Here is a 24843-nt window from a genome sequence, read left to right as displayed (position 1 = left end):
GTTATCTAAATTTTATTTCCAGAAGTGAAATTGAACACATGCATCTGAAATATTCTAACAATAGTAGCTATGAGATTGCATTTATTAATACTTTTTATTTGTTGTCACCATGCAGTTAGATTTAAGTTAAGAGACAATGCCTCTGGCTATACAACTTCTTATTTCTGCTTCTTAGGGAGTAAAAAATACTTCCTTTTCACTCTGCATATTTTGCTTTTTATAAGCCCACCTAGTAGAAGCATCACTTATATACCTGCTTAATCGCCTATGTGATTGAAATATATCCTTAAAAATATTTAAATAGCAAGTTAAAAAATAGGACTGTTAGGATAAAATATGCTGCTGTAATTCTAGATAATGAAGTTTTAATAGACGAGTATTATAAATGATTTTTGAATAATTGGTGAAATCAGTACTATGTCCCAGTCCCATACCTGGTAGTTAAGTCTCTTGAAGATACTTCCACAAGAGGCAATAAAGCACAGTAGCTAAGCATTGTGGTCTGAAGAAAGAAACCACTGTTTTTATGTTGTTGGGGAATGCATGGGTCTGAGCTTCTTCCCCTATGAAACAGGGTAACAGTGCCTCTGCCTCCACTGTTGTGTGGATTGAATGAGGGAATGTCTAGAGCTCAGCACAGTGGCTGTCAACATACTAAACCCAATAAGTGGTGGCTATTATAATACTAATGGTTTATGATATTTTAATGTACAGAAAAATCTTAGTAATATAATTATGGTCTTCTGGGGCAGTGTCCCCAACTTCTGGGATCTAATGCCTGATGATCTGAGGCAGAGCTGATGTAATAATAGAAAGAGTGCACAATAAGTGAGGGCTTCCCTGGCGGCTCAGCGGTAGAGTCTGCCTCCCAGTGCAGAAGAGACAGATGGAATCCCTGATCCAGGAAGGTCAACATACCGCAAAGCCCAGGAGCCACAACTACTGAACACCTGGAGCCTGCATGCTAGAACATGAGAAGCCACTGAAATGAGAGGCCTGCGCAATGCAATAGAGAAAAGCCCGTGAGCAACGAAGACCCAACACAGCCCCCGAAAACAATAAATAAAATTTTATTAAAAACGTAGTGCGCTTCAATCATCCCCAAGTCACCCCCCAGCAGTGGAAAAACCTTCCAGGAACTCTGTCCCTGGTGCCAAAAAGGTTGGGGACTGCTACTCTGGGGGAATACACAGCTCTAAACCATGTTTTATCAAAGTGTCGGGGAAGAGAAGAGTGTGCTAAAAAAAAATCTGAAAGATACTTTTTGTACAACTTTACTAAAAGTAAAACTGTTTCCTAAAAAGTCAGAGGTTAAAGGGAAAAGAAAAAGTGCCAAGCTGTAGGAATACTTCTGCTGTTCAGTTGCTCAGTTGTCTCTGACTGTGACGCCATGGACTGCAGCACGCCAGGCTTCCCTGTCCTTTATTATCTCTCAGAGTTTTGCGCAAACTCATGTCCATTGAGTGATGATGCCATGCAGCCATCTCATCCTCTGTCTTTCCCAGTGTCAAGGTCTTTTACAGTAACATACAAGTAAGGCACAAATATTAAATAGCAAACACAGTCCATACTATGTGCCAGGCTACCAACTTCTAACTTTCCCCTGGCCATAACGGTATGACAGAACATCTCAGAAATTATATTAAAACAATACTGTCATGAGATCTCATAATCCATCTGATCTACCAGAGCTAGAAGACATGAAGATGATGGTTGATTAATTTATGTAACTAGGACTAAGCCACATGTAACTTAACCTCTATACACAATTTTAAGGAAGTTGCCACTATCTGAATTTATTAACTATAACAACCTTGTATAAAATTTATCACGGACAGTCTTATCTTCATTCAGTTCATTCAAGGTAAAGGACAAAAATCAATGGCTAAATTATCTTTACTATAATACACTATGCCCTCTTATTTACTAAGACATGTTTTGAAGTAAGACAGCCATTTACTGACTGTGTGACCTCAACTAAGTTATTTAAAGCTTCAGTCAGTCTCAACTAGTCTCAGTTATGAAATCTAGACAATAATTATGAGACTGCCATTAATGACAGTTGCTATTAATATCAAACATCTGTCCCTTTACATAAATGCATTTTAATTCTCAGAATAAGGCAGCTCATATCCTTAATTTATATGTAAACTGGTTCAAAATAACATTTGTAAAAATTTTATGAAAAACTAGATCACAGGTCTAAATATATGTTATTTGACTTTAATAATAGTTTCATATATATCATCTAAATATACCCATCTAACAAGCTTATTGTGGAATTGGAATGAGATCAAATATTTAAGTATGAGGCCTTTCAGTGTAAAGAATATGCTTGAAAACTAGTAAGATTCACTTAACATTGACTATGTGTCATGTAGTCTTCTGAACATTTTAAATATACTATTTAATACTCACAGCCTATGAAGTAATAGTATAATCCTGATTTTACTAAAGAATAAAGAAAGGGTAAGTTGGTCAAGGTCACCTTGCCTAGTGAGTGGTGGAACAGAAATGTGAAACCAGGCAATATGGTTTCAGAATCTATGTTCTTCTCCACCCATTATTGTCTTCCAAAGAAAAGCCAAGAGGTTATTTAAAATTGAAAACCTTGAAGGTAACAAGCAAATTTTATAATTTTTCCTTCTGTTGTGTTCAACATAATTACTAAGGAAAATTAAAAGATACACAATCTTTAATTTATGAAAATTCCTTATATTTTCCCACCAATTATTTATCAGTTTGTGTTTTCAGAACTTTTATAAAAGCATCTTTTGGAACTTCAACATTGCCAACTTTCCTGAGTTTTTTCTTTCCTTCTGCTTGTCTCTTCAAAAGCTTCATTTTTCGGGTAATATCACCACCATACTGAAAAACATTTTAAAAAATTGGAAGTCCAAATCACTCCATAGAAAAATAATCCTACATTTAACTAGAGATAGCAATACAATTACAACTTTATAGTCATTATCCATGAAGTAGACACTTGGTAAGTTACCTCTAAGACCCTTCCTAGCAGATCCTAAATTTACTATTAATATCTTCTCTAAGAATGATAAGTGCTTTATTTGTTTTTGAAGGAGATGAAGATTCTCAAGGAAGCCCAATACTATATTGCTATCAATCTCCTTACTGATTCAAGGCCTTGAAATTTTGGATTATATAGCTTTAGTCTAATACAGAAACCTGCATAGGCTTAAATGTGTCAGTCCCAGTGTTAAAGATTTAGAAAAAGCATTTATCATTTAATTCTCATATTAACTGAGTTAAGAATCTTTTTTTAACAGAAGAAACAGCAAACTTTGCAAATTAATGTAGGAGAAATGGATTTCAATTTTAACTCCACTGTAAGACAGTCATTGTCTTCAAATGCTTCCTTAAAAATCAAAACATCCTGATCATAAGTGTTATAAAAACATCCTTAGGTAGTTGCACATAAGGAAATTTTTAAAAATAAGATAGGAAAAGACTTCAGAATGTGAGCAAAATGAATATGCAATCATTAAAGTCAAGCTGACATTTACTTATTTAAAAAGAAAACAGATGAGATAAAAGGTACTATAAAAACCAACAGTGGAAACCCAAGGTATTTATACCCTCTCTGATTTTAAACTTACAAAATAGATAAAGAACACATGCAGATACATACACATTTTGCCAAAACATTTTTCCTATAGGCTTTCACACTGTAAAAGAGAAAATTTTCCTTAAGTACACAATTATACTAATTAAAAGTACTTATTTTCAAAAACAATTCCCCCTTTACTAAAGATACTAAGATCGGGTCATACTTAGGTAAAACTGCCAAAAGACAATCATTAGATAGCTTACATGCTCTTGTATTTCACGTAATTGGAATAAAATAGACAATTCAAAATGAATATAAACACAGATTTTATTAAGAATTTTAAAAAAGGTTTGTGGATAGTCGCGAAGAGGCCAAAATAAAGACTGGTGTGACCTTGATGATGAAAATTATATAAGGGAATTTCTAGTTCAGTTTAAAACTACTACTTTCAAAAATACTAAAATGGTTATTATCTCATTACTGACTATCAAATGTGGGTCAAGACTGACTAGGAATATGAAGAACAATATATTTTATAAAACCCATTTCAGGGGAAATGAAATAATTTTAATACAGCCATTCAAGCAGCTATAAACTAATCTACTTCCATAACGATTCTGAGAAATATGGAGGATCAAAAATTTGAAAATAACTCCACTTTTTTTGTATTCCATATGAAGATATAAAAGTCTTATTCTTTTTCTTTAAGGTTTTCTCTACCTCAGCACGTTTATGTTTGAATGATTATTTGCTATTTTAAATGGCATTTTCCTGGAAGTTCCCTGATTATAAACTCCACTCTGCCTAATCTGAGTACTTATGAAACACAAAATAACTAACACAAAATAGTATTAGGAAATGAAAGTCATTGCAAATACCTGCACACAACTCACCCCGTGACTGCTGCAAACCCTGAAGACTAACACGGTGTCAGTGGTCCTCCCTCCCCTCTACGCACTGACTAGCTCTAAGGAAGTGGTATTAAGTGCTTCAAGTAAAAATCAATTTAGTTTTCTCTTGTGGAAGAATATCTCCAAAACCTTTTTAATTCCAGTTCCTATATACTTGAAGAGATAAAACAAACCATAAAAACTTTACAGAAATTCCTTAACCAGAAAATTGAGTGGGGTCACTGAATAAAATGAGTGGAAATAAAATTCCTTAAACCATATACATTAGAGTAATAACTATAATTATCACCCAAAAGTGTCATATAAGTAATTCAAAGTAACAGTCATCACTTAAATTAGTGGAATTAAGAGATTAACATTTCTATAAGTAGGAATAAAATTCAGCGCAATGTTAAATTTTTTAATATTCTTTCATTTTTTATGTATATCATCACTAAAACCAACCAAGGAACAAAAATGAATTTCAACTCACGTTTCTCTTGCAATGATTTTACTTCCAAGAGCAGCTTGAATTGCTATCTCAAACAGCTGCCTAGGAAGAGAATCCTTCAGACGTTCACATATAGCTTTGCCAACAGAGTATGCTTTATCTCTGAGACAGAAAAAAATGCAGTTACTCATATATCCTAAATAAAAGTAGTTTTCTATTTAATATGCATAACCAATGTAAAGGTTATTAAGGAGGTACAAAGAGAACTTGTTTATCATGTTGTTGTTGTTTAATCGCTAAGTTATGTCCAACTCTGTGATCCCATGAACTGTAGCCCACCAGGCTCCTCTGTCCATGGAACTTCCCAGGCAAGAATACTGGAGTGGGTTCCCATTTCCTTCTCTAGGGGATCTTCCCAACCCAGGGACTGAACCCACATCTCCTGCATTAGCAGGTGGATTCTTTAATAAACACCATTTAATCTCTGAATCATATGTGATCTCTGACAGAAAAAATAACATGATCTCTTACAGAAAATCTAGAAAAACATATAGAATAAAAACCATTCTTAATGCCCTTCCCTCACCCACAGAATACCACAGTTAAACATTCTAGAATATTTTTTAAACATATATCCATACTTATTTTTCTGCATACATATTTATGTTTGTTTTTTACAGTTTGGATCAGTGTTTGTGATATATTCTAACTTTTTATTTAATAGACATTTTTACACCACTAAATATTGCTCGACAATATACTTTTAATGGCTTAAAATAATAGATTATTATGTGGTTGTTCCATACTTTATTTTACCTAATCCACTATTTCTTGAAATGGAAATTTTTTTTAAAAATTTATTTTTCAATTCTAAATCTACCATAGTTTAGAAAACATTTACTTTGTTTTATATGGTAAAGAAACCATTTCTTTCCATGACACTATGCTTTTTGGCTATTTTAATTCTATTCTCCTGTCAACAGTTTGGTAAGAAGCATGGAAAAAGAAGGAAAAACTAGTACATGGAAATTAATTACACCTTTAAATTTTCAAAATGTAGCTGTCAAATAAAAATGAGCAACCAATAATAAATGAAGAGTAAAATAGCTACTTTCACATTCTGTAATTAGTTACTATTCAACTTACTTGTGTACAACAGTTACTAGCTCTTCTACAATATTTCCATTCAGTAGAATATCCATTTTTACAAGTTCTGCAGTCTGGTAGCCTGCATCTTCATAATCAAAACTAACAAAGAAAAATATCCAAGTTATAGATAAACACTGTATTTCCCAAGAGATTACATTTTTTTTTTCTTTTCAAAATATCTTTTTTCTACCTCCTCTGGTATCACTCCCCAAAGATCTAACTTTCAAACGAATTACATATAAATTTCAGATAAAAGGGCCAACCTGATCACAGTAAAAAACAAACTTCCTTATCTTTTCACATTTATGAAATCAGGTACAAAAATCATCATGCTCCACTGAGGGAAGGGGAAAAAAAATGTTAAACTAGGCTAGGAAAGTACATCATTGAAAGAAATGTCACCTTCCCAATGTTCCTTCCTAGAAGCTGACTGGCTGTAGACAATGTATATACTAGTGAATGTATACAGTGTCAGACTCATGAGTTGGGTTTCTGTTAAATTTTCTATTACCAGTTAAATAAATGCTAGGGCATGCTAAGTAGCCATTAATATACGGCTCTTCAGTATAAACCTTCACAGAGCATTTAATAATGAGTTAATACATGTACCTAGAACATAATAAGTGTTAAGAACAGAGCCTATCTAAGCACAATAAGCATTTAATAAGTGTCAACTATTTCTAACAATATGGTCAAAGCTTACAGTAATAATCAAAACAAACAGGTTTTATAAAACTAATGTCTGATGAGAAAGAAAATTTCAATTGTGCTCTCGTGTCTTTGCAGTTATGGATGATAACATGTGTATTCTACTGCCGTAATTCTAAAACAAACCAGTACCTACAGTTGCAAATGTGTAGCTTCGAAAGGTTTTCAGCAGGAAGGTTGCAAGGTGACACTAATAGTCTCTAAAACCTGACTACTGTCTAAAGTTTTCCCCAAATCCTTTCTTTTTTCAATGAACATTAATCATATACATAAAGGTACCATGTTAAGTACTAAAGAGATAAGACATAGACATAATCCTGAGATTTTCACTGTTTGCAGCTTTAAATTTTTCTATGCTGCCAAATTTTATAATTTAAATTTTTTTAGAATATGAAAAAATATCCTCGTGTATTCCTGAACATAAGGACTACTTAATTTTGGAAGTTGGAATTATTTTTAAATAGTTCAAAATAAGCCATGTTCTCTCAATGTGAAAGTTGTTCCCCAGCTAAAAGATTTTAAGACCACTTAACTCAGAAAGCTAGAATTCAGACTGTTGTTAACTGTTATAAACACTTAGTAATTATCCTTTTAATTATAGTAATTATTTAACAACATGCTGCCTCAATTCATTTTAAATTACATCGCTACTTACTTGCTCAAGGTCTTGTATGAAAGAAGACATAAAAAAAATTTGGTGACCAATTAGAAAAAATAACTTTGCATCATGAGTTATGCTGACTCGCTTCACTGAAAAGCTCATTTCACAAAGTAAATGTCCAGGTCACTGCAACATATTCTTCAAAATGCTGGGATTTTTCTTTGAATGTTAATTTTAAGTATGCATGCACATACATGTATGCATGTGTTTTACCAGATGTGAACATTCACTTTTCTGTCAACTTCCCCATTATATATTTCCTTTATATCCTAGTATATGCTATCCAGTAATGTAAGATTTTAGGACACTAAGGGCATCTAGTTATTTGTCCTAACAAAAAACACTCCCACAATGCTATACTCTTCCTTTAATTTTAACAGGCTGTTCCTCCATGTACTTTTATGGGATAAGATAATGGGTTTCATGATGCAGACTACTTACTCCTAGGAAGACCAAGTTATTGAAGTGTTCACAAATATAGGGGCACGCCTAGCATTTCTCTAAACAAGTACTTCTATTTTCCAAATGTACACAGATACTCCTAGGATTACTTAACATTCAAATACATTTTAAAAGTGCCACTTAGGTCACAGTAGCTTTTTCAAATGACATGCAATTTTTAATCAATTTACAAGAGTACATCTCTTCTCATGAAGAGGGCACTAAAATTTCTGTCACTAGATGACCAAGATTAAGTAAGTGGAATATTAGTAAACACCTGCTGGTCAATACTTAAAAAAGACTGTCCAGATATTTGAGTTTCCCATTAAATTTTTACCTAGCATATCCTGAAGACAGAGATTTCAAAGAATCATAAAAATCCACCACAATTTCATTCAAAGGGAAGAGATATTTAAGCATTACTCTATTTTGATCAATGAACATCATATTCTTCTGAACTGCTCTTCGAGCCTGAAAAGAGAAGGAAAAATGGCTTGAATGATAACTTATTCACATAATGATTGATTTAGTAAATACAGACAGATGTCAATTATCAACTTTAAAGAGTGGGCAAAATGAAGGAGTATTTCTTTAATGGTCCAATAAAAACAGTTGACCAATATTTATAATACAGGGAGTACCATTTTGTATAATATACTTCCTACCAAAACTTTAATCTTTTGTTTTTAATCAAATAAGTCTCTTTTTTAATTATACAATATTTCACTTAACAATAAATCAAATTAGCTACAGGTGGAGTCAAGTTCTGATTTCTTATTTTACAAATAAAAGAAATTTAGATCCAGAGAAATTAAGCAACTGAAATTAAATCTTTTTTGGGACAAGACAATAAAAATTCAAGTCCAGTAGTCATCACTTGAGAGTTCTTTCCAATATGTCAGAATATTTTAAATATGTACTTTCTGATGACTTGTGATTATATCAAATTTGTAGATTAAATCGTTTATTACAATGTGGCAAGAACTAAAGCAAAATGAGGAATACCTTTCAATCAAAGGTCTCTAAAGTATTGTAATTATCTTTCAAATAATACCCAATTTCAAATAGTCAAAAAAGGTGAAAGGAAACTCTATTTTTAGCTACTCAAGGTGAAAAAAAGCCATGAAATTTCTTTGCTTTAAGCTAAAATATAAATTCAAGATGATCAAAAATTCTGGCTCTGTTTTCTTATTTAAAAGTCAAAATACTGTAATTATATGTATGTATAAACAGATAAAATATATAAAGATCTTTATGAAAATTTCTTTTGTTCAATTCGACAGGCTCCATAGAGACAGAAACCATTCTAAAGCTAAGCTGGGTACCACTGTTTGAGAAGACTAAAATGTACTTTTATATCAAACTGTATTACATTTATACCTGGCAAAGCATCATTATTTTCCCAGTATATTCATCTGGTGTGATAATGGTGCCCAAAACAACTGGCTCCAAATATTCTGTTACTTTTGACTTATCAGGGAACTGTGCAGGATTGATGATTGTAATTTCCTTTTCTCTGTATTCCTAAAAAATAAGAAAAGTCACCAATAGTTAAAAAGAAATCTTAGTAGTTACCATGTTTTTAAATTTGCTACTAACATAGAATTTTTGTTATTAAAATTGTTGGAATTAATAAAAAACAAAAGAATTCCTAAAGGTTAGAATATTATCTTAACACACTTTCGATTAAAAAGAGAAAAACTCTCCAAAATATTTAATAATAATTATTATTTTCTGATTATTGATATTTACTAAAATCACTTTATACAAGGGCTTCCCTCGTGGCTCAGATCGTAAAGCATCTGCCTACAATGCGGGAGACCCGGGTTCGATCCCTGGGTCGGGAAGATCCCCTGGAGAAGGAAATGGCAACCCACTCCAGTACTCTTGCCTGGAAAATTCCATGGACTGAGGAGCCTGGTAGGCTACAGTCCACGGGGTTGCAAAGAGTCGGACATGACTGAGCGACTTCACTTTACTAGAAAAAATACGATGTAAGAATACATATCAATCTGTCCCATGTACGTCACTGTAATTAGTTTCCTAAGTTAATTTTGTTGGAAAATATTTACAGATGCCAAAGTTAATATTTGTTTAAAACAAATATGTTGTAACTTAGATTGAATACAATATTGTTTCTACCATTAACCTGAAATCTAAAATTTCCCACAACCATATAGGAAAGAATGCTTTACTAATCATAAGATGAATTACTTATGACCAAAATCATACTCTTATTTTTTCTGCTGAATTTAGAACAGTATTCTCAGAACTAATTCTACTTTTTACTCTTAGTAACAGACTAGTATTGATAATGAGATTTCATCAGGTTGAGAAAAATATGCATAATTAGCTCTGAAGAAACTTGTCCATCATAAGGTAATTCAACTTTTATTATTACTAATCAAGAAATATTTAGTTTTAATAGCTAGTCAGCTACTGGTATACTAAAATGTTCCTCATATTCTGCATATACATACACACACATATATTTATTTAGTTTTCTTATGTATGCTAGCTCACAACAGTACCTTTATCAATTTTGCTGATGAAAGAACAGCCTTATATGGAACAGTAGGGGTTGTCAAAATAACAGAAGCATGATATTCCTGTTCTAGTCGCTGGTTGAAAACTTCCATATGCAGAAGTCCAAGAAATCCTAACCTGAGGGAGAAAAAGCCAAACTCCAAAATGTTTATGTACCATGGGTTCTATTTTCTTTGATTTGATATTACAATTTTGTCGGGGAGGGGTGGAATCAAAAGTCATTCAATCAATTCACATCATAATTAAAAGCTAGCATAAATTCATTAAATAAGATAAAATCTTCCATTGGGAATCTATTTAAAGTAGCTATAAAACTGATCCATACAATAGGCATCCACAGTGAGAAATAGGCAGACAGGTTTTAGTTCATTTTACACTAGTATGAACTGATCTTCAGAAATGGTCAAGCCCAGTAAGCCATTTAAACTTTATTTTTCAATAAAAGTGGAATCCTACAACATACGTGAATCTTACCTCCAGCCAGCACCTAGAGCAAGGCTACTATCCCGATGAACCGTCACACTGGAATCATTCAGTGTCAGTTTTTCTATAGCACTCTTCAGGTTATTATATTCAGATTGGTCTATAGGGTACACTCCTGGGGACACAATGATTTCTAATTATTACATGTGACACTCTGCCCAGAAAACCTAATATGCATTGCTGCAAAGTTCAAAATTAATCAGTTAGCTTTTAAATTACTTTCTGTATTTCACTGACCAAAATATTGGTTTGCGAAGAAAACTATGACTATTAAATTAAATTGGCTTCAAAGTATTTTGCAAGTTTCATAAACTTTGAATTTACCACTAGATTCATATTCAAAGTGGTGTTTTTGCTTTTTCAAAAAGTATAGGGAAAACAAAAAAGAACAATGGGAATTACACCTATCAAGAAAATACATCATGTTTATTTTAAGAAGCAAAAGTGCAAGATATCCCACAACCACAAAGAAAATCCCATTAGCATATAAATAACAGGAAGAAATGAAAACAAAAACTGATTCATTAGTTTCTCTTTCACATCAAACCCAAGTCCTCACCACTTAAGTCCTTCAAACTCTAAATAACTGACTGACTTTGTCTTTGTCAGTGCTGACTTTGTCAGCACACAGTAATCTGATAACCTTCGATCAGGTCTTCCTTTTACAAATGTCTGTAATATCACACAGAAGTAACAGGTTCTGAAGTCATGTATACATGAGGTAACACTCTTCTCTGCTATGTCAACACTAGTGCAATAGTACAGAATTAAAGAAAGGCCAGCTAAGGGGAAGGCACTCAGTAAATGTCCACTGATAATTAGTAATGAAAACACCCTATGTAGAAGTAGTAGTATTTCAAATATAATGACCTACTCCTTAGTGAAACAAGAAGGAAATTCATATTACTGTGCTCCCCTAATTTATCAGAGGGCTTGTTTCAAGAGGTTATTTTTTTAAGAAGTCCTTAAATTTAGGAGGAAATGATCTCCCACATAAAGTTGTATCATACATATGTAATTAACTGGCATATAAATATCACACCCACAAAAAAATTTTTTAAAACACAGTAGCTGTTATTTAAACAGGAATTGATTGTTATTTAAAATGAGTATTCCTAATAATTATTATTTCAGCTTGGAATAAATTGGCCCTTATCCTTTGAATATGTGAGCGCCTCACCTGCAAATACCATTGGCTTCGCTGATTTAAACCCAGGCAAGGGTTCCACTGGTTGTTTATGTAAATATAATGTATCTCCTATTTGTGCTTCAGTGACATCTTTCATCCCAGCAATCAGATAGCCCACCTGTCCTGCATATCTAAATAAAATTATTACATGGAAATATTTACTGTTTTAATGTTTCAATGTTTCATGTGCATACTCACAATTAGCTCTCCTTCTCCAAGAAATGACTGCACTTTCCAAACAAAACCTCACCAAGCTGAAACTAGGTGCTGCATTCTAGTTAATTCTCTAATTCTCAGCTCTAAGAGCTGTCAGCAAAAGAACATCCCAAGTCTTACAATCCATGATCAAGCACCTCTGCAACACAAGCCTAGGGGCCTTCTGCATGACTCTGCCCATCTCTGCATATAAAACAATAGTGAAACTGGTAGACACGGAAACATAGAACACTCCCTGTGATATTTAGTAGTGAATTATATTACAAACGTCCTTTAAAAAAGGAAGAAAAAGAAAAAACAATGTTTTTAACCTAGCAAACAAAAATGTGAACTTTCTACAAATCTCATACCTATTTGATGTGCCTCTTGCAGGAAAAGAGCAAATCCAAAGATTTCAGAGTTTTAGCTTTATTATTTTTTTTTAAGCAAATTTCCTATATGATAATTTCCATTTAGGATGAGATACAAAATCATACTGAAGATGCAATAATGATCAATATATGCGACAGAATATAGACAGACTTTGTATAGCACAGGAAATTACAGCTATTATCTGTAATAACTTTTGATGATGTATAATCTATAAAAATACTGAATCACAATGCTATATACCTGAAATTAATGTGATACTGTAAGGATCAACTATACTTAAGCAAATAAGAATATAGACAAACTTTAGAAATAGTTGAGTAAAATTACAATAAACCTTATGACTTTAAATTACATAAAAAAAGACAAAACAGTGGTAGTTTTAGACATACAACATTAAGCTATCAAGTGAGACCCGGTTCAATCTTAAATTTGTCAAAGGAGGAAATAAAGACCTTAGAAAACTATGTGCCCAAGGTAATCAATGTTATTAGTATCTAGAGTACTGATGGAATAGGCACTCACTATTTTATAAGTGAACTCAGAACTCAGTTTTATAATGTACACCACTATGCTAATCTCACACATAAATTCTGATTAATCAAAGTTTTACCATGAATTCCACACTAAACAAAATAATTAATGAATTTTCTTCACTATTCTATGCTGAAGATCTAACTACAAAAAAATTAAATATTAAAAACTGATACCAAATATGGATATGCATGAGAGAACTATCTCTTTCACTGTCTAATCAAATACATCAATGTTGGACCCAGTTACAACTAGAAAAAAAAAATCAGTTATGGCCAAGAAGAATTAAAAACACATCAAATTCCTACTGACCCTCACCCATGATTTTCTGAAAGAGCATTCACTATGTAGTTGCACTGAACAATCAAGTTTTGTTTTTTTCCTAAATTACCAAATTAGGATCTTACTAAGCACACCAAATTAAGAAAAGCAGCAACAGAAACACATACCGAGTGTCTTTTAATTACCAATGCAGATTACTTACAGTTTATGAGTTGGCTGCTCATTAGGATTCAGGACTCCTACTTCATTAACTTCATATGTCTTTTGAGTGTGTGCAGATACAATTTTATCTCCTTTCGAAACCACTCCATCAAATAATGCTACATTGGCAATCACACCCCTATACTGGTCAAAGGTGGAGTCAAATACCAAAGCTCTCAGGGGATTTCTGCAATGTGCTTTAGGACTATTAAAAATAAGTAAAGAACAAATACTAATAATTTACAATTAAATAATAAATTAAAATCTTAACAAAATGCCTAACTCAAATATTATGCTTAATGTGCTCTAGTACGTGAGAAAGATTAACTGACAGCACAAATAAAAGGACCTTTCTGAAAGGTATAATGCCTATATTTATATTCATTTTAACTCACCCTTGAGTTTTAAATACATTTTGTTAGTGTTAGTTGCTCAGTTATGTCCAACTCTTTGCAACCCCATGGACTATAGCCCATCAGGCTCCTCTATCTCTTGAATTCTGCAGGCAAGAATACTGGAGTGGGTAGCCATTTCCTTCTCCAGGGGATCTTACTGACCCAGGGATGGAAGCCGGGTCTCCTGCATTGAAGGCAGATTCTTTACCATCTGGGCCACCAGGAAAACCCTAAATATATTTTAAATAACCATTTTTAAACTATTTATGAAATGGATGAAATATATTTGTTCAGGATTAAAACAGTAATTACCAATGTATTCAAGTCCATTACAATAATTAAGAGATCCCTATCATCTTTTTTTTTCTATCTGTATTTGCCTTCTATGTGTTACTAAATATAAATTAAAAATGTATTCTCACTGACCACAAAGAGTATATTTGTCATAACAACTAAGTTAAAGTAACAGATCAAACTGATGGACTTTTACTATTAAAGATAAATAGCACACAAAGAGGAGTAGAGTACTTACAAGGGTATCCTTTTGATGACTGCATCAAGAACACTTTCAACATTCGTCCCAAGTTTGGCAGAAATCTGAAAAAATGTATGTGAAACAAACACTTAAAAAGTTAAGACTTTACTTTTCTATCCTGTGACTGAGCTGTATGATTAGAAAAGAGAAACAACTCTAAAAGTCATCAATTTGCTTGAAAAGCTTGGTAAAAGGAAGCACACACCATATTATCTATTGACAACTGCCCTTCCATTACGGCTAGGTGATTCGCTGGTATTAAATTACAAAAGCATTCTGATTATGGTCCTGAAAGAGCACGGGACTAAGAGTTCAAAATATCTGGGTTATAACCATGACTCTATGTGTCATACACGACGTTAGCCAATACATGTCTTCTTCAAGCTTCAAGTTCTTCATCGACAAGTAAAGTGATTATTCATATTTTACATAAACCTCAAGGCTGCTGTGTGAATTAACAGTATGTGTGGATGGCACACAGCTGAGGCTAACTGAAAGGTACAGTGCCACCATTGTTCTTACACTGAGAAGGCAGTCAGAACACTCAAAACACGTTCATCTGACTCACCTTTGCCATTACCGGTAACTGAACTCTCTCTGATATCTTTATTCAAACTCAGTTCCCTGAATTTCTCCTCTTGCCCTTCAGAGTCCCTCTAGATCAGAGTTTCTCACCTCAGCGCTAAGGACACTTTGACCTGGATAACTCTGTTTGGGGGGCTGTTCTATGCGCACACTGCAAGACGCATAAAAGCATCCATGGCTTCTCATCTGCTCCTAAGATGCCAGAAGCACCTATTCCCCAGTGTGACAACAAAGGAGGTCTTCAGACATTGCCAAATGCTTCCTGAGAGGCAGAACTACTTCCTAAGAAGAACGAGGCTTTAGACTCTAGTACACTCTTTGCAACAATCCTTTAAGATCACAATTTCTAATTTACTGAATGGACTTTTTTTTTCATTATCTATTTAGCCCCCTGCCTCTTTTCCCAGCTGAGACTCCAAGGGCCCACTATTTGTAATCATTCCATTCAACTACTTTCTTTTCTCTATCATAAGCACTTGGTATTAATAAAACCTTAACTGAGACTGCATCCAACTATGTGCCTTTCCTATGCTTATAATCAGAGCAGCTCAACATTAGTGGAGAACAGTCAAGTAACTGCTCTGGTTGGTTTCTGTAAGTTCATGACACAGATCTCAATGTGCAGTTAAGATTTGCTGGACACATCTACTAAATTCACATTAACACTAACTAACAATTCACACCACCTTCCTTTTCAATCTACACACTTTCCCTGTGGCCAATTCACTCTCATTTGATAGCTTTGCCTCTTACTTCATTCAAGGAAAGAGAAGACATCAAAAACTCCTTTATTCAAATACACAAATCCATCTGCACTATATCCATAACCTCTTTGCCTTCTCTCCTGCTGCAATCTGTTTTCCCACCTCTCTGAAAACTCAATCCTCACACCCGTGTCTTCTGAATCCTAATCTAATCCTTCTCAAATTCTTATTCATGACACTCTACAAATTGAGAATAATGTAGAATGGCTTCTAGGATCTCTTGTCTACTTACACTTTTTCCCTAGGAAATGATATCCATTCCAATGGCATCAGTGCCACATACACACTATATCATAAATATCTCTGACTTAAATATTTCAGACTCAGTACCTTCCATAAATGCCAGAATTGTGTAGATTTATGTAATATCCTACTTGGATGTCTATTAGACATTTCAAACACACTATTTCCAAAACAGAGCTTTTTATTTTCCCACTATCCCTGTTCCTCCTCAAGCCCTCTATGCATTAAGATTACCAGTATTCAACCAGTTGCTCAAACCCAAACTCATCATGATTCTTTATTTCACTTCCTTACATATATAAAAAAAGCCTTCCTCAATGATCAGTGCAAAGAAATAGAGAAAAACAATAGAATGGGAAAGACGAGATCTCTTCAAGAAAATTAGACATACCAAGGGAACATTTCAGACAAAGATGGGCTCCATAGAGGACAGAAATGGTATGGACCTAACAGAACCAGAAGATATTAAGAAGAGGTGGCAAGAATACACAGAAGAACTATGCAAAAAAGATCTTCACAACCCAGATAATCACGATGGTGTGATCACTCACCAAGAGCCAGACATCCTGGAATGTGAAGTCAACTGGGCCTTAGGAAACATCACTACGAACAAAGCTAGAGGATGTGATGGAATTACAGTTGAGCTATTTCAAATCTTAAAAGATGATGCTGTGAAAGTGCTGTATTAAATATGCCAGCAAATTTGAAAACTCAGCAGTGGCCACAGGACTGGAAAAGGTCAGTTTTCATTCCAATCCAAAAGAAAGGCAATGCCAAAGAAAGGTCATACTACCAAACAATTGCATTCATCCCACACGCTAGTAAAGTAATGCTCAAAATTTTCCAAGCCAGGCTTCAACAGTATGTGAATCATGAATTTCCAGATGTTCAAGCTGGATTTAGAAAAGTCAGAGGAACAAGAAATCAAATTGTCAACATCCACTGGATTATTGAAAAAGCAAGAGAGTTCTAGTACAACATCTACTTTTGCTTTATTGACTATGCCAAAGCCTTTGACTGTGTGAATCACAACAAACTGTGTAAAATTCTGATAGAGATGGGAATACCAGACCACCTGACCTGCCTCTTGAGAAACCTGTATGCAGGTCAGGAAGAAACAGTTAGAACTGGACATGGAACAACAGACTGGTTCCAAATAGGAAAAGGAGTACGTCAAGGCTGTATACTGTCACCCTGCTTATTTAACTTATATAGAGTACATCATGAGAAACGCTGGGCTGGAGGAAGCACAAGCTGGAATCAAGATTGCCGGGAGAAATATCAATAACCTCAGATATGCAAATGACACCACCCTTACGGCAGAAAGTGAAGAACTAAAGAGCCTCTTGATGAAAGTGAAAGAGGAGAGTGAAAAAGTTGGCTTAACGCTCAACATTCAGAAAACTAAGATCATAGTATCTGGTCCCATCACTTCATGGCAAATAGATGGGGAAACACTGGAAACAGTGGCAGACTTTATTTTGGGGGGCTCCAAAATCACTGCAGATGGTGACTGCAGCCATGCAATTAAAAGACACTTGCTCCTTGGAAGAAAAGTTATGGCCAACCTAGACAGCATATTAAAAAGCAGACATTAATTACTTTGCCAACAAAGGTCCATCTAGTCAAGGCTATGGTTTTTCCAGTAGTCATGTGGGTATGAGAGTTGGACTATAAAGCCGAGCCCCGAAGAACTGATGCTTTTGACCTGTGGTGTTGGAGAAGACTCGAGAGTCCCTTGGACTGCAAGGAGATCCAACCAGTCCATCCTAAAGGAGATTAATCCTAGGTGTTCATTGGAAGGACTGATGTTGAAGCTGAAACTCTAATACTTTGGCCACCTCATGCAAAGAAATGACTCACTGGAAAAGACCCTGATGCTGGGAAGGATTGAAGGCAGGAGGAGAAGGGGACGACAGAGGATGAGATGGCTGGACGGCATTACCGACTTGATGGACCTGAGTTGGAGCAAGCTCTGGGAGTTGGTGATGGACAGGGAAGGCTGGTGTGCTGCAGTCCATGGGGTCGGAAAGAGTCAGACACGACTAAGCGACTGAACTGAACTGATTTAACAATCAACTATCATTTAAAAGGTAAATTTAAAAATCTTAATTTAAAATATTATCAACTTTGATCTACATTAAATATAGTTCTAAAAATGATATCTACAATGCCTTGAAATTAGTCTGACCCTACTCTTCAAGGAGAATATTTCCACAGAGGCAAAATGACATATAAGAAATAATATTACAAAGAGTTGCAAAAGACCTACATTTTAGTCCTGGCACATTAGCAAACTAGATCTATAATCTTAAAGTGATAAAATCTTTCAGTTTTCATCCTTTCAACTGTATCATAAGAGAAATTTCTATCTATCTTAACCATGTAGTAAGGATTTTTGGCAAAGATCAAATGAAATATCAGTAAAAAGAACTTTGTAAAACTATAATAATTACACAATGTAATAGTGATGTGCTATCAAATACTATGAAATTTTACTTAAGCCAATTACCTGAGATTTTGGAAAGTAAAATCAAGTCTTCTAAAAAAAAATTTACCTTAATACATTCATCACCTGGAATATCAAACACCTTCTCAATTTGTTTTTCAACCCTTTCAGGATCAGCATTCTTCAGATCTATCTTAAAAAGAAAATTCACCACGTCTTAATATAATGAAATTAAAATGTACTACATATTATTTGGAGATAGACGCATACTTGCTTTTGAACTAACTGACCCCTTAATAATTTTATTTTCAAAAGTATTGAAAGAAAAATAATGACAAAAAGGATAATAAAATTTTAATGCTCATGGCCACTGAAATTAGAAGGCAGACAGCAAAGCAAGCAAGCTATTGAGGTCATTAGCTATTCAGAGCAGAAGAGATCAATGACATCATGTACACTGATTTTATGTGTTATATATAATTTATAAGAACAAACTGTCTTTCTTTGCTTCCTTTAAACCTTTCTTCAATATCAAAAAATAAAACAATGCAATGCAGATTTTTAATTAATTTATTAATCTTAAAATATAAAAGCTAAGCTTTATCAACACTGTCCTCAGTTTAGCACTTCAATGTTAAGCGCCCTGTGTTACACTGTTTAATCCTACTTCATAAGGCCCTTTTCTTTTCCTTTACAGTTTAGTTTAACAGACTCTTTGGCCTGCCCTGCCCTTTGCTATAGAAACACCCCCCATCACTCCATGTAATTCAGGGAGACTATCTTCTCCACTACATGCCAGGGTAGAGGAGATTGAGTTGAAATTTTATCATATGCAATCCAAAGAAATCTCAATACACAACTGACCTTGAAAACAAAGAGTTTCAACTGCATGGGCCCACTTAAATGCAGATTTTTTTCAATAAACATGTAAAACTATACTTGTAGAATATCAGGTGCAAGACTTGTACTGAGGTGGATAGTTTATCCCTAACAAAGGCATAAATGATATTTAACATAAAATTAATGTGTTGGCTTTCTGTTTTATAACTTTGCTTTCAAAGAATTGCATTACCATACAGTATACCTCTCATAATTAGAGAAACTGCATATCAGCCTATAATTACAGATAAAATTTTTTTTACTGCAACAATGTTGTTAACAGTTATGAATGTGACTATAATACTGTTTACTATAAAAACTTCAATGAATCTTTCCTTAGTGTATACACTAGGTTACCATGAAGCAATCACATAATGTCATAGCATAAAGCAATATTTCTGCTTCATCGTTATCAATGCATCAATCATTTACCTGTAAATAAATGTGAAGTTCTTTTCATGTTATCTTTTCATTGTTGACATTTAGTGTCAGTAATACATATAACATCTATGGTGTTTTGTTATTACATAAGACAACACTGATATACGTACTGAGAGATGATTCACTTTATAAAAGATGATGTAAACTCAGGGTATTGATAAACAGAGCACTGTAAATGTATTTTCTCCTCTTTATGATTTGATTAGCATTTTCTCTATCTTACTATAAGAATACGATACACAATACATATAATATACAAAGTATGTGTTAACAGACTGTTTAAGTTATTGGTAAGATTTTAGTCAATAAGAGGATATTAGTAGTTAAGTCTGTGTGAGGTCAAAAGTTACATGCAGATTTTTGAGTGCACAGGGGTTTTGCCTCCTTCACCTCCATGATGTTCAATAGTCAATTCCATTTAATAAATACCTGAAGATTCCTCATATAAAAAATAGTACAAGTGATATTCAAACACTAAATTTACCTTTAGAAAGTAAAATAATAAATGGCATTGTTGTGCTAACAAATTACCTTGTTTATAACTGGAATTATTGATAGCTGTGCTTCAAAGGCAAGAAAGAAGTTCGCTACCGTTTGGGCTTGAATACCCTGTGAAGAAAAGCAGACAAGAACACACAAGACACTAAGATAATCATTCTATTATCTATCACAAAGGCTGAAATTCAAGACCATTCCACACATCTTCATCAAAAGCAAAGGTACAAGGCAAACTGTGGTGTCTATACTTTCAAGCATCTGGATCATTCCCTGTGAAAATTCCTTTCAGTTCTAGAAACATTTTTTAGAGGGTACTGTGTTAAGCTTTGGAAACAAAGCAGTAATACATGGATCCTTAAGGACCTCGAAGCCTCCTAAAGGACTATGAGACACATTTTATAAAGCCAAGTATATGTATGTTAAGGTAGAGATTGACTGTCCTTGACAGGATTAGGGAGGATTTAATACAACAAAAAAATCTTTGGGTTTTGAATGAAAAGTCCATGAAAATTGAAGTATGTCAAAAGCTTACTATAAATAGTATGTCATGGCTCTTATACTTCCATCTCAGTATGTTTTTTATGGTTATGTTCACAACAGAGAACTTGGTAATAGCACTGACATGTTTCTTTAAATGTAACACTTCTCAAATTATTACCTTAAAAACACCCAAAATGACCTCAAAGATAGATTTTCTAGTTCTGCTAAAAACTGAAACCACAGATTAAGAAGTGCTTAAAACTGGGTTTGTTTTTTTTTGGTAGGATGTGTATATGACATACTTCAAATATCTCTTGAACGATTCCTCTGATCAGCTTAAAAATTTTAAAGGATGAATTAGGCAATTTCACAGGCCATTTTAGCATAATAAAACTTAAAATTAACAGGACCAAAACATAATTCTATTTCCAAACATCTTAAGAAAAATCTTGAAACAATGAAATAGCATGTCACTTCATATAAAATTAAATTTACCTACCTCATTTGCATCAACCACAAGTAAAACACCTTGGCAAGCAGAGAGTGACCTGGATACTTCATAACTAAAATCAACATGACCCTGAGAAACAAAAAATATTAAAACGTCTAAATGTTAAGAGTTTAAATGTTTCTTAGGGAGAGGCATTTTGGCAAATCTACTGACTCCACCGAATAAAAAGTTATTAAGCTTCTTTTTAGCCTGTTCTTGTGAAATAATTTCACTAATCTAAGAACACTGAGGAAAAAAATAGCAAAGTGAAGTGTTTAATATTCAGTTTAAAAACTGAAAAAAAGGATTTGCTTGCACTATTAATACAAAGCTGACTTTAACAACAGAGACAAAATTGCTATTAAAACTTACCGGTGTATCGATAAGATTTAAAAGATACTGCTTTCCTTCATGGTTATAGAAGAGAGATGCTGTCTGTGCTTTAACAGTGATTCCTCTTTCTCGTTCCACTTGCAATTTATCAAGAACTTGTTTATTATTTTTTGTTTTAGCAATTGCCCCTAAAAATTGAAATGTGTATTGATATTTCTATAAGCTTTTAAAAACAGACAACAGTGCATATAAACTTAAAACCAAAAATTTAAAAAGCATAGTAAAAGTATGCTAGTAAAAGTAACTATCAATTACTCATTGCCATTAATTAGGTGTAGACTATAAAATGAAAATACCTGTTAGTTCCAGGAGCCTGTCTGCTAAAGTACTTTTGCCATGATCCACATGCGCAATGATACTGAAATTTCTAATGTTTTCAACAGGAAAACAAGACATATCAATTTTTTCCTAGAAAAGGGGAGGGAAATATTATATTTATGAGTATAAATTGTCTACAACATGAAACAAGTACACTAAAGAAAAGAATACTCTTTTAGTCTTCTTAAAACAACTTTATTTATAGCATTCATACTGTTTATATTATTTCTCTGACAGTAAAGAGATGTATGGTTAAAGTCATATTACAAGCAATGGATTACAACAGGGCCCATCAAATACATTAGTCTCAATGTCAAAGGCTATATGACCATATACAGGCCATATGGATAAATAAAAGTCCCTTATAATATTTCCACCATTTCAAAGGCCACTGAGGAGCTGAATGTATTTTCACAAATGGAGAACACAAGATACTTACAACTTCTCTACAGCCTTAGAGCACCTGGTGTAACAAAATTTCTTGAAATAAAAAAAGCTACAGAGCAGCTGAAAGAAGAAAAAATGATTTTGCCCCCATCACGTATTTAATCAACAGAGTCAGGTCTACTTAAAAATTTGTGCTCCTAATAGAGCCTTCAAAAGTTTAATTTAGATGACTTTGTTACTCAACAACTTCTCTGGAGAGAGAGGGGGGAAAAATTACATTATCAAGAAAAAAAGGCTCATTTTTCACTTAAATTTTTAAAATCCTTTAAAAAGTTAATTTACGATTTTCAGTTGCACATAGAATATGTCATTTTTTTGGACCCTGAACGCTTCATTTTTCCAATCAAATTTGGGCTCTCATAATGAGCCCAGAAAAGTGAAATTACAACTAGATATAATTTTCATGAGGTTGTTTTCTTTTTTTTTCCCAGTAAGCGCTTCAATACAAGTGCAACTATACCTGAAAGATATTCTGCAAAAATCTAAACCCGAATTGTCTGCCCTGTGATTTTTCCACCCATCATTCAAAAGGTACTGCACCATTTTTAGTCTTACAATTGCAACATAAATCCATTCCACAGGCATTTTAGAAAAGAGTAAAACTGAATAATTATAGTCTTTTTCTTTCTCCAGTTACGCATAACTTTCATTCAAGTACTTTATTTTACTGCCTAAACTGTTTCTCCTCACAGTTATAACAAAGTATAGTTTTAGGGTCGCTGATGATTCCCAGGTGGCGCCAGCGGTAAAGAATCCGCCTGCCAGTGTAAGAGACACAGGAAACGCGGTTTCCATGCCTTGTTTAGCAAGATCCCATGGAGTAGGAAATGGCAACCCACTCCAGTAATCTTGCCAGGAAAATTCCGTGGACAGAAAAGCTGGCGGGCTACAGTCCATGGGACCGCAGAGTCGGTCGCGACTGAGGAGCAAAAAGCCCCAGCTCCTCCAACCACAGGGACAGAATGATCACGCGTCGGCTCTAGCTGAGGTAAGACGAAATAAGCAAAGAAGCTAAGGCACACACAGCACTTCTTAGATTCTAGGTATTAAACTAAAAGTTCTATGCCCCACTTCGCGCAAGTCTCACAGCCACTCAACGTTTTTTTTTTTTTTTTTATAAGCATCTCATTCAACAACTGAAGAAACAGAGAAAGGTCAGGTAACTTGCCTAGGTCACGTGGCTAAAAAGTCGCAAGAAAATGGAACTAGCAGCTTTCTCAACACGCTTTTAAAACTAAATACACGCTGAGAACAATCCCTCGCATAAACAAAGATCCTGATATTACCAGTGAGGAAAGTGAGGACACGACTTGTCCAAGGTCACGCTGGCGAGCCCTGGAGTCCGCAGCCGAAGCGCAGCCCCGCGCTCCGAGCCCCGCCTGCCTCACAGGAGCGCAACCTGCGTCCACAAGTAGTCAGAACTAAGAAGCCCTGGCAAGTTCGCCAGGAGCACCCTCCCTCGGTGTACGACGGGGATGACTAGAGGCTCAAGGCGGTCACCTTGCGGCCTGCAGAGCTGTACCACCGGTCCGGAGCCCTGGACGCGAGCTGCGGCCCGAGCAGCCCCATACGCGCCGCCTCGGTGACCCAGGCCGCGAGCGCGCGTCCGCGCCACCAACCCTGACCTGCAAGCGTCCACATTCCCCTGAGAACCGAGGCGTCAGGAGAAGGCCCCGGGACGCAACGGCGCCATCACCCCGCGCTCCGTTTTCTTTAAAACTGGCCCCCGCTAAGAGCTGGCAGACAGGATTCACACACACTCCGGCCAGCGGCGGAAAAAACGTGAAGAAGAGACATCCCACATCCAGCCCCTGGGGCCAGACGACCGAGAACAGCGCCGCTCGCCGACGTTTCACGACGTCATTACGGCATTACGTCGTGACGTCTGCATACGTCAGCGCGAAGCTGGAGGGAAGTCGGGTGAGCGAAGGTTTAGCGGGGCGCGAGCTTTCCGCTTACCAGGAGGTTGGTTTTTAACCGACTGCCAAATGGCAAAATACTAGAGTAATTTTTAAAATTACTGCTGCATTCCCCATGTTGCCTGCAACATCGCTAATGTTGAAGTGCATCTGAATGGAAACGGGCAGTAAAGTTGATAGCAATAATATATCCTAGGGCCTCTCTGCTGGCTCATTGGAGAAGAATCTGCCTGCTAATGAATGGGAGGCGTGTTCCATCCCTGTGTTGGGAAGCTTTCCGAGAGAAGGAAATGGTAACCCACCCCATTATTCTTACCT

The 24843-nt window shown here is 34.9% G+C and overlaps 1 protein-coding gene across 3 annotated transcripts; it reads right to left on the bottom strand.

Annotated features, from left to right (window-relative positions):
• Positions 1-1051: 1051 nt before the first annotated feature.
• GUF1 (GTP binding elongation factor GUF1) lies at positions 1052-24419 on the bottom strand. 3 transcript variants are annotated; one of them, XM_061164672.1, is made up of 18 exons: positions 23893-24248; positions 22599-22666; positions 22138-22249; positions 21821-21969; positions 21458-21538; positions 20512-20589; positions 18770-18853; positions 14617-14681; positions 13691-13894; positions 12079-12218; positions 10890-11013; positions 10400-10532; positions 9249-9392; positions 8206-8339; positions 6056-6157; positions 4952-5071; positions 3650-3686; positions 1052-2868 (listed from the first exon to the last, which is right to left on the bottom strand). In XM_061164672.1, the coding sequence occupies exons 3-18, from the start codon at positions 22235-22237 to the stop codon at positions 2731-2733; spliced, it is 1833 nt and encodes a 610-aa protein (XP_061020655.1). In that variant the 5' UTR covers positions 22238-22249; positions 22599-22666; positions 23893-24248; the 3' UTR covers positions 1052-2730. The 3 variants fall into 3 exon arrangements, with proteins under 3 accessions (XP_061020655.1, XP_061020653.1, XP_061020654.1); XM_061164670.1 differs by lacking the exon at positions 22599-22666 and having other exon boundaries at positions 24107-24419; XM_061164671.1 differs by lacking the exon at positions 22599-22666.
• Between the last annotated feature and the right edge of the window lie 424 nt (positions 24420-24843).

This window comes from Dama dama, chromosome 17, assembly GCF_033118175.1.
Source record: "Dama dama isolate Ldn47 chromosome 17, ASM3311817v1, whole genome shotgun sequence".
NCBI classification, from domain to species: domain Eukaryota; kingdom Metazoa; phylum Chordata; class Mammalia; order Artiodactyla; family Cervidae; genus Dama; species Dama dama.
This window is presented reverse-complemented; position numbering and strand designations above follow the sequence as displayed.

Bases quoted from the DNA above. Each gene is read 5' to 3' on its own strand.
- GUF1 (XM_061164670.1), bottom strand. From the start codon at position 24,247: ATGTGGACGCTTGCAGGTCAGGGTTGGTGGCGCGGACGCGCGCTCGCG. The intron at 21,539-21,820 runs GTAAGTTTTAAT...TTTGTTTCTCAG, and splicing joins TAAATCTTATCGATACACCG to GGTCATGTTGATTTTAGTTA. The intron at 5,072-6,055 runs GTAAGTTGAATA...TTTCTGTCTCAG, and splicing joins CTAGTAACTGTTGTACACAA to AGATAAAGCATACTCTGTTG.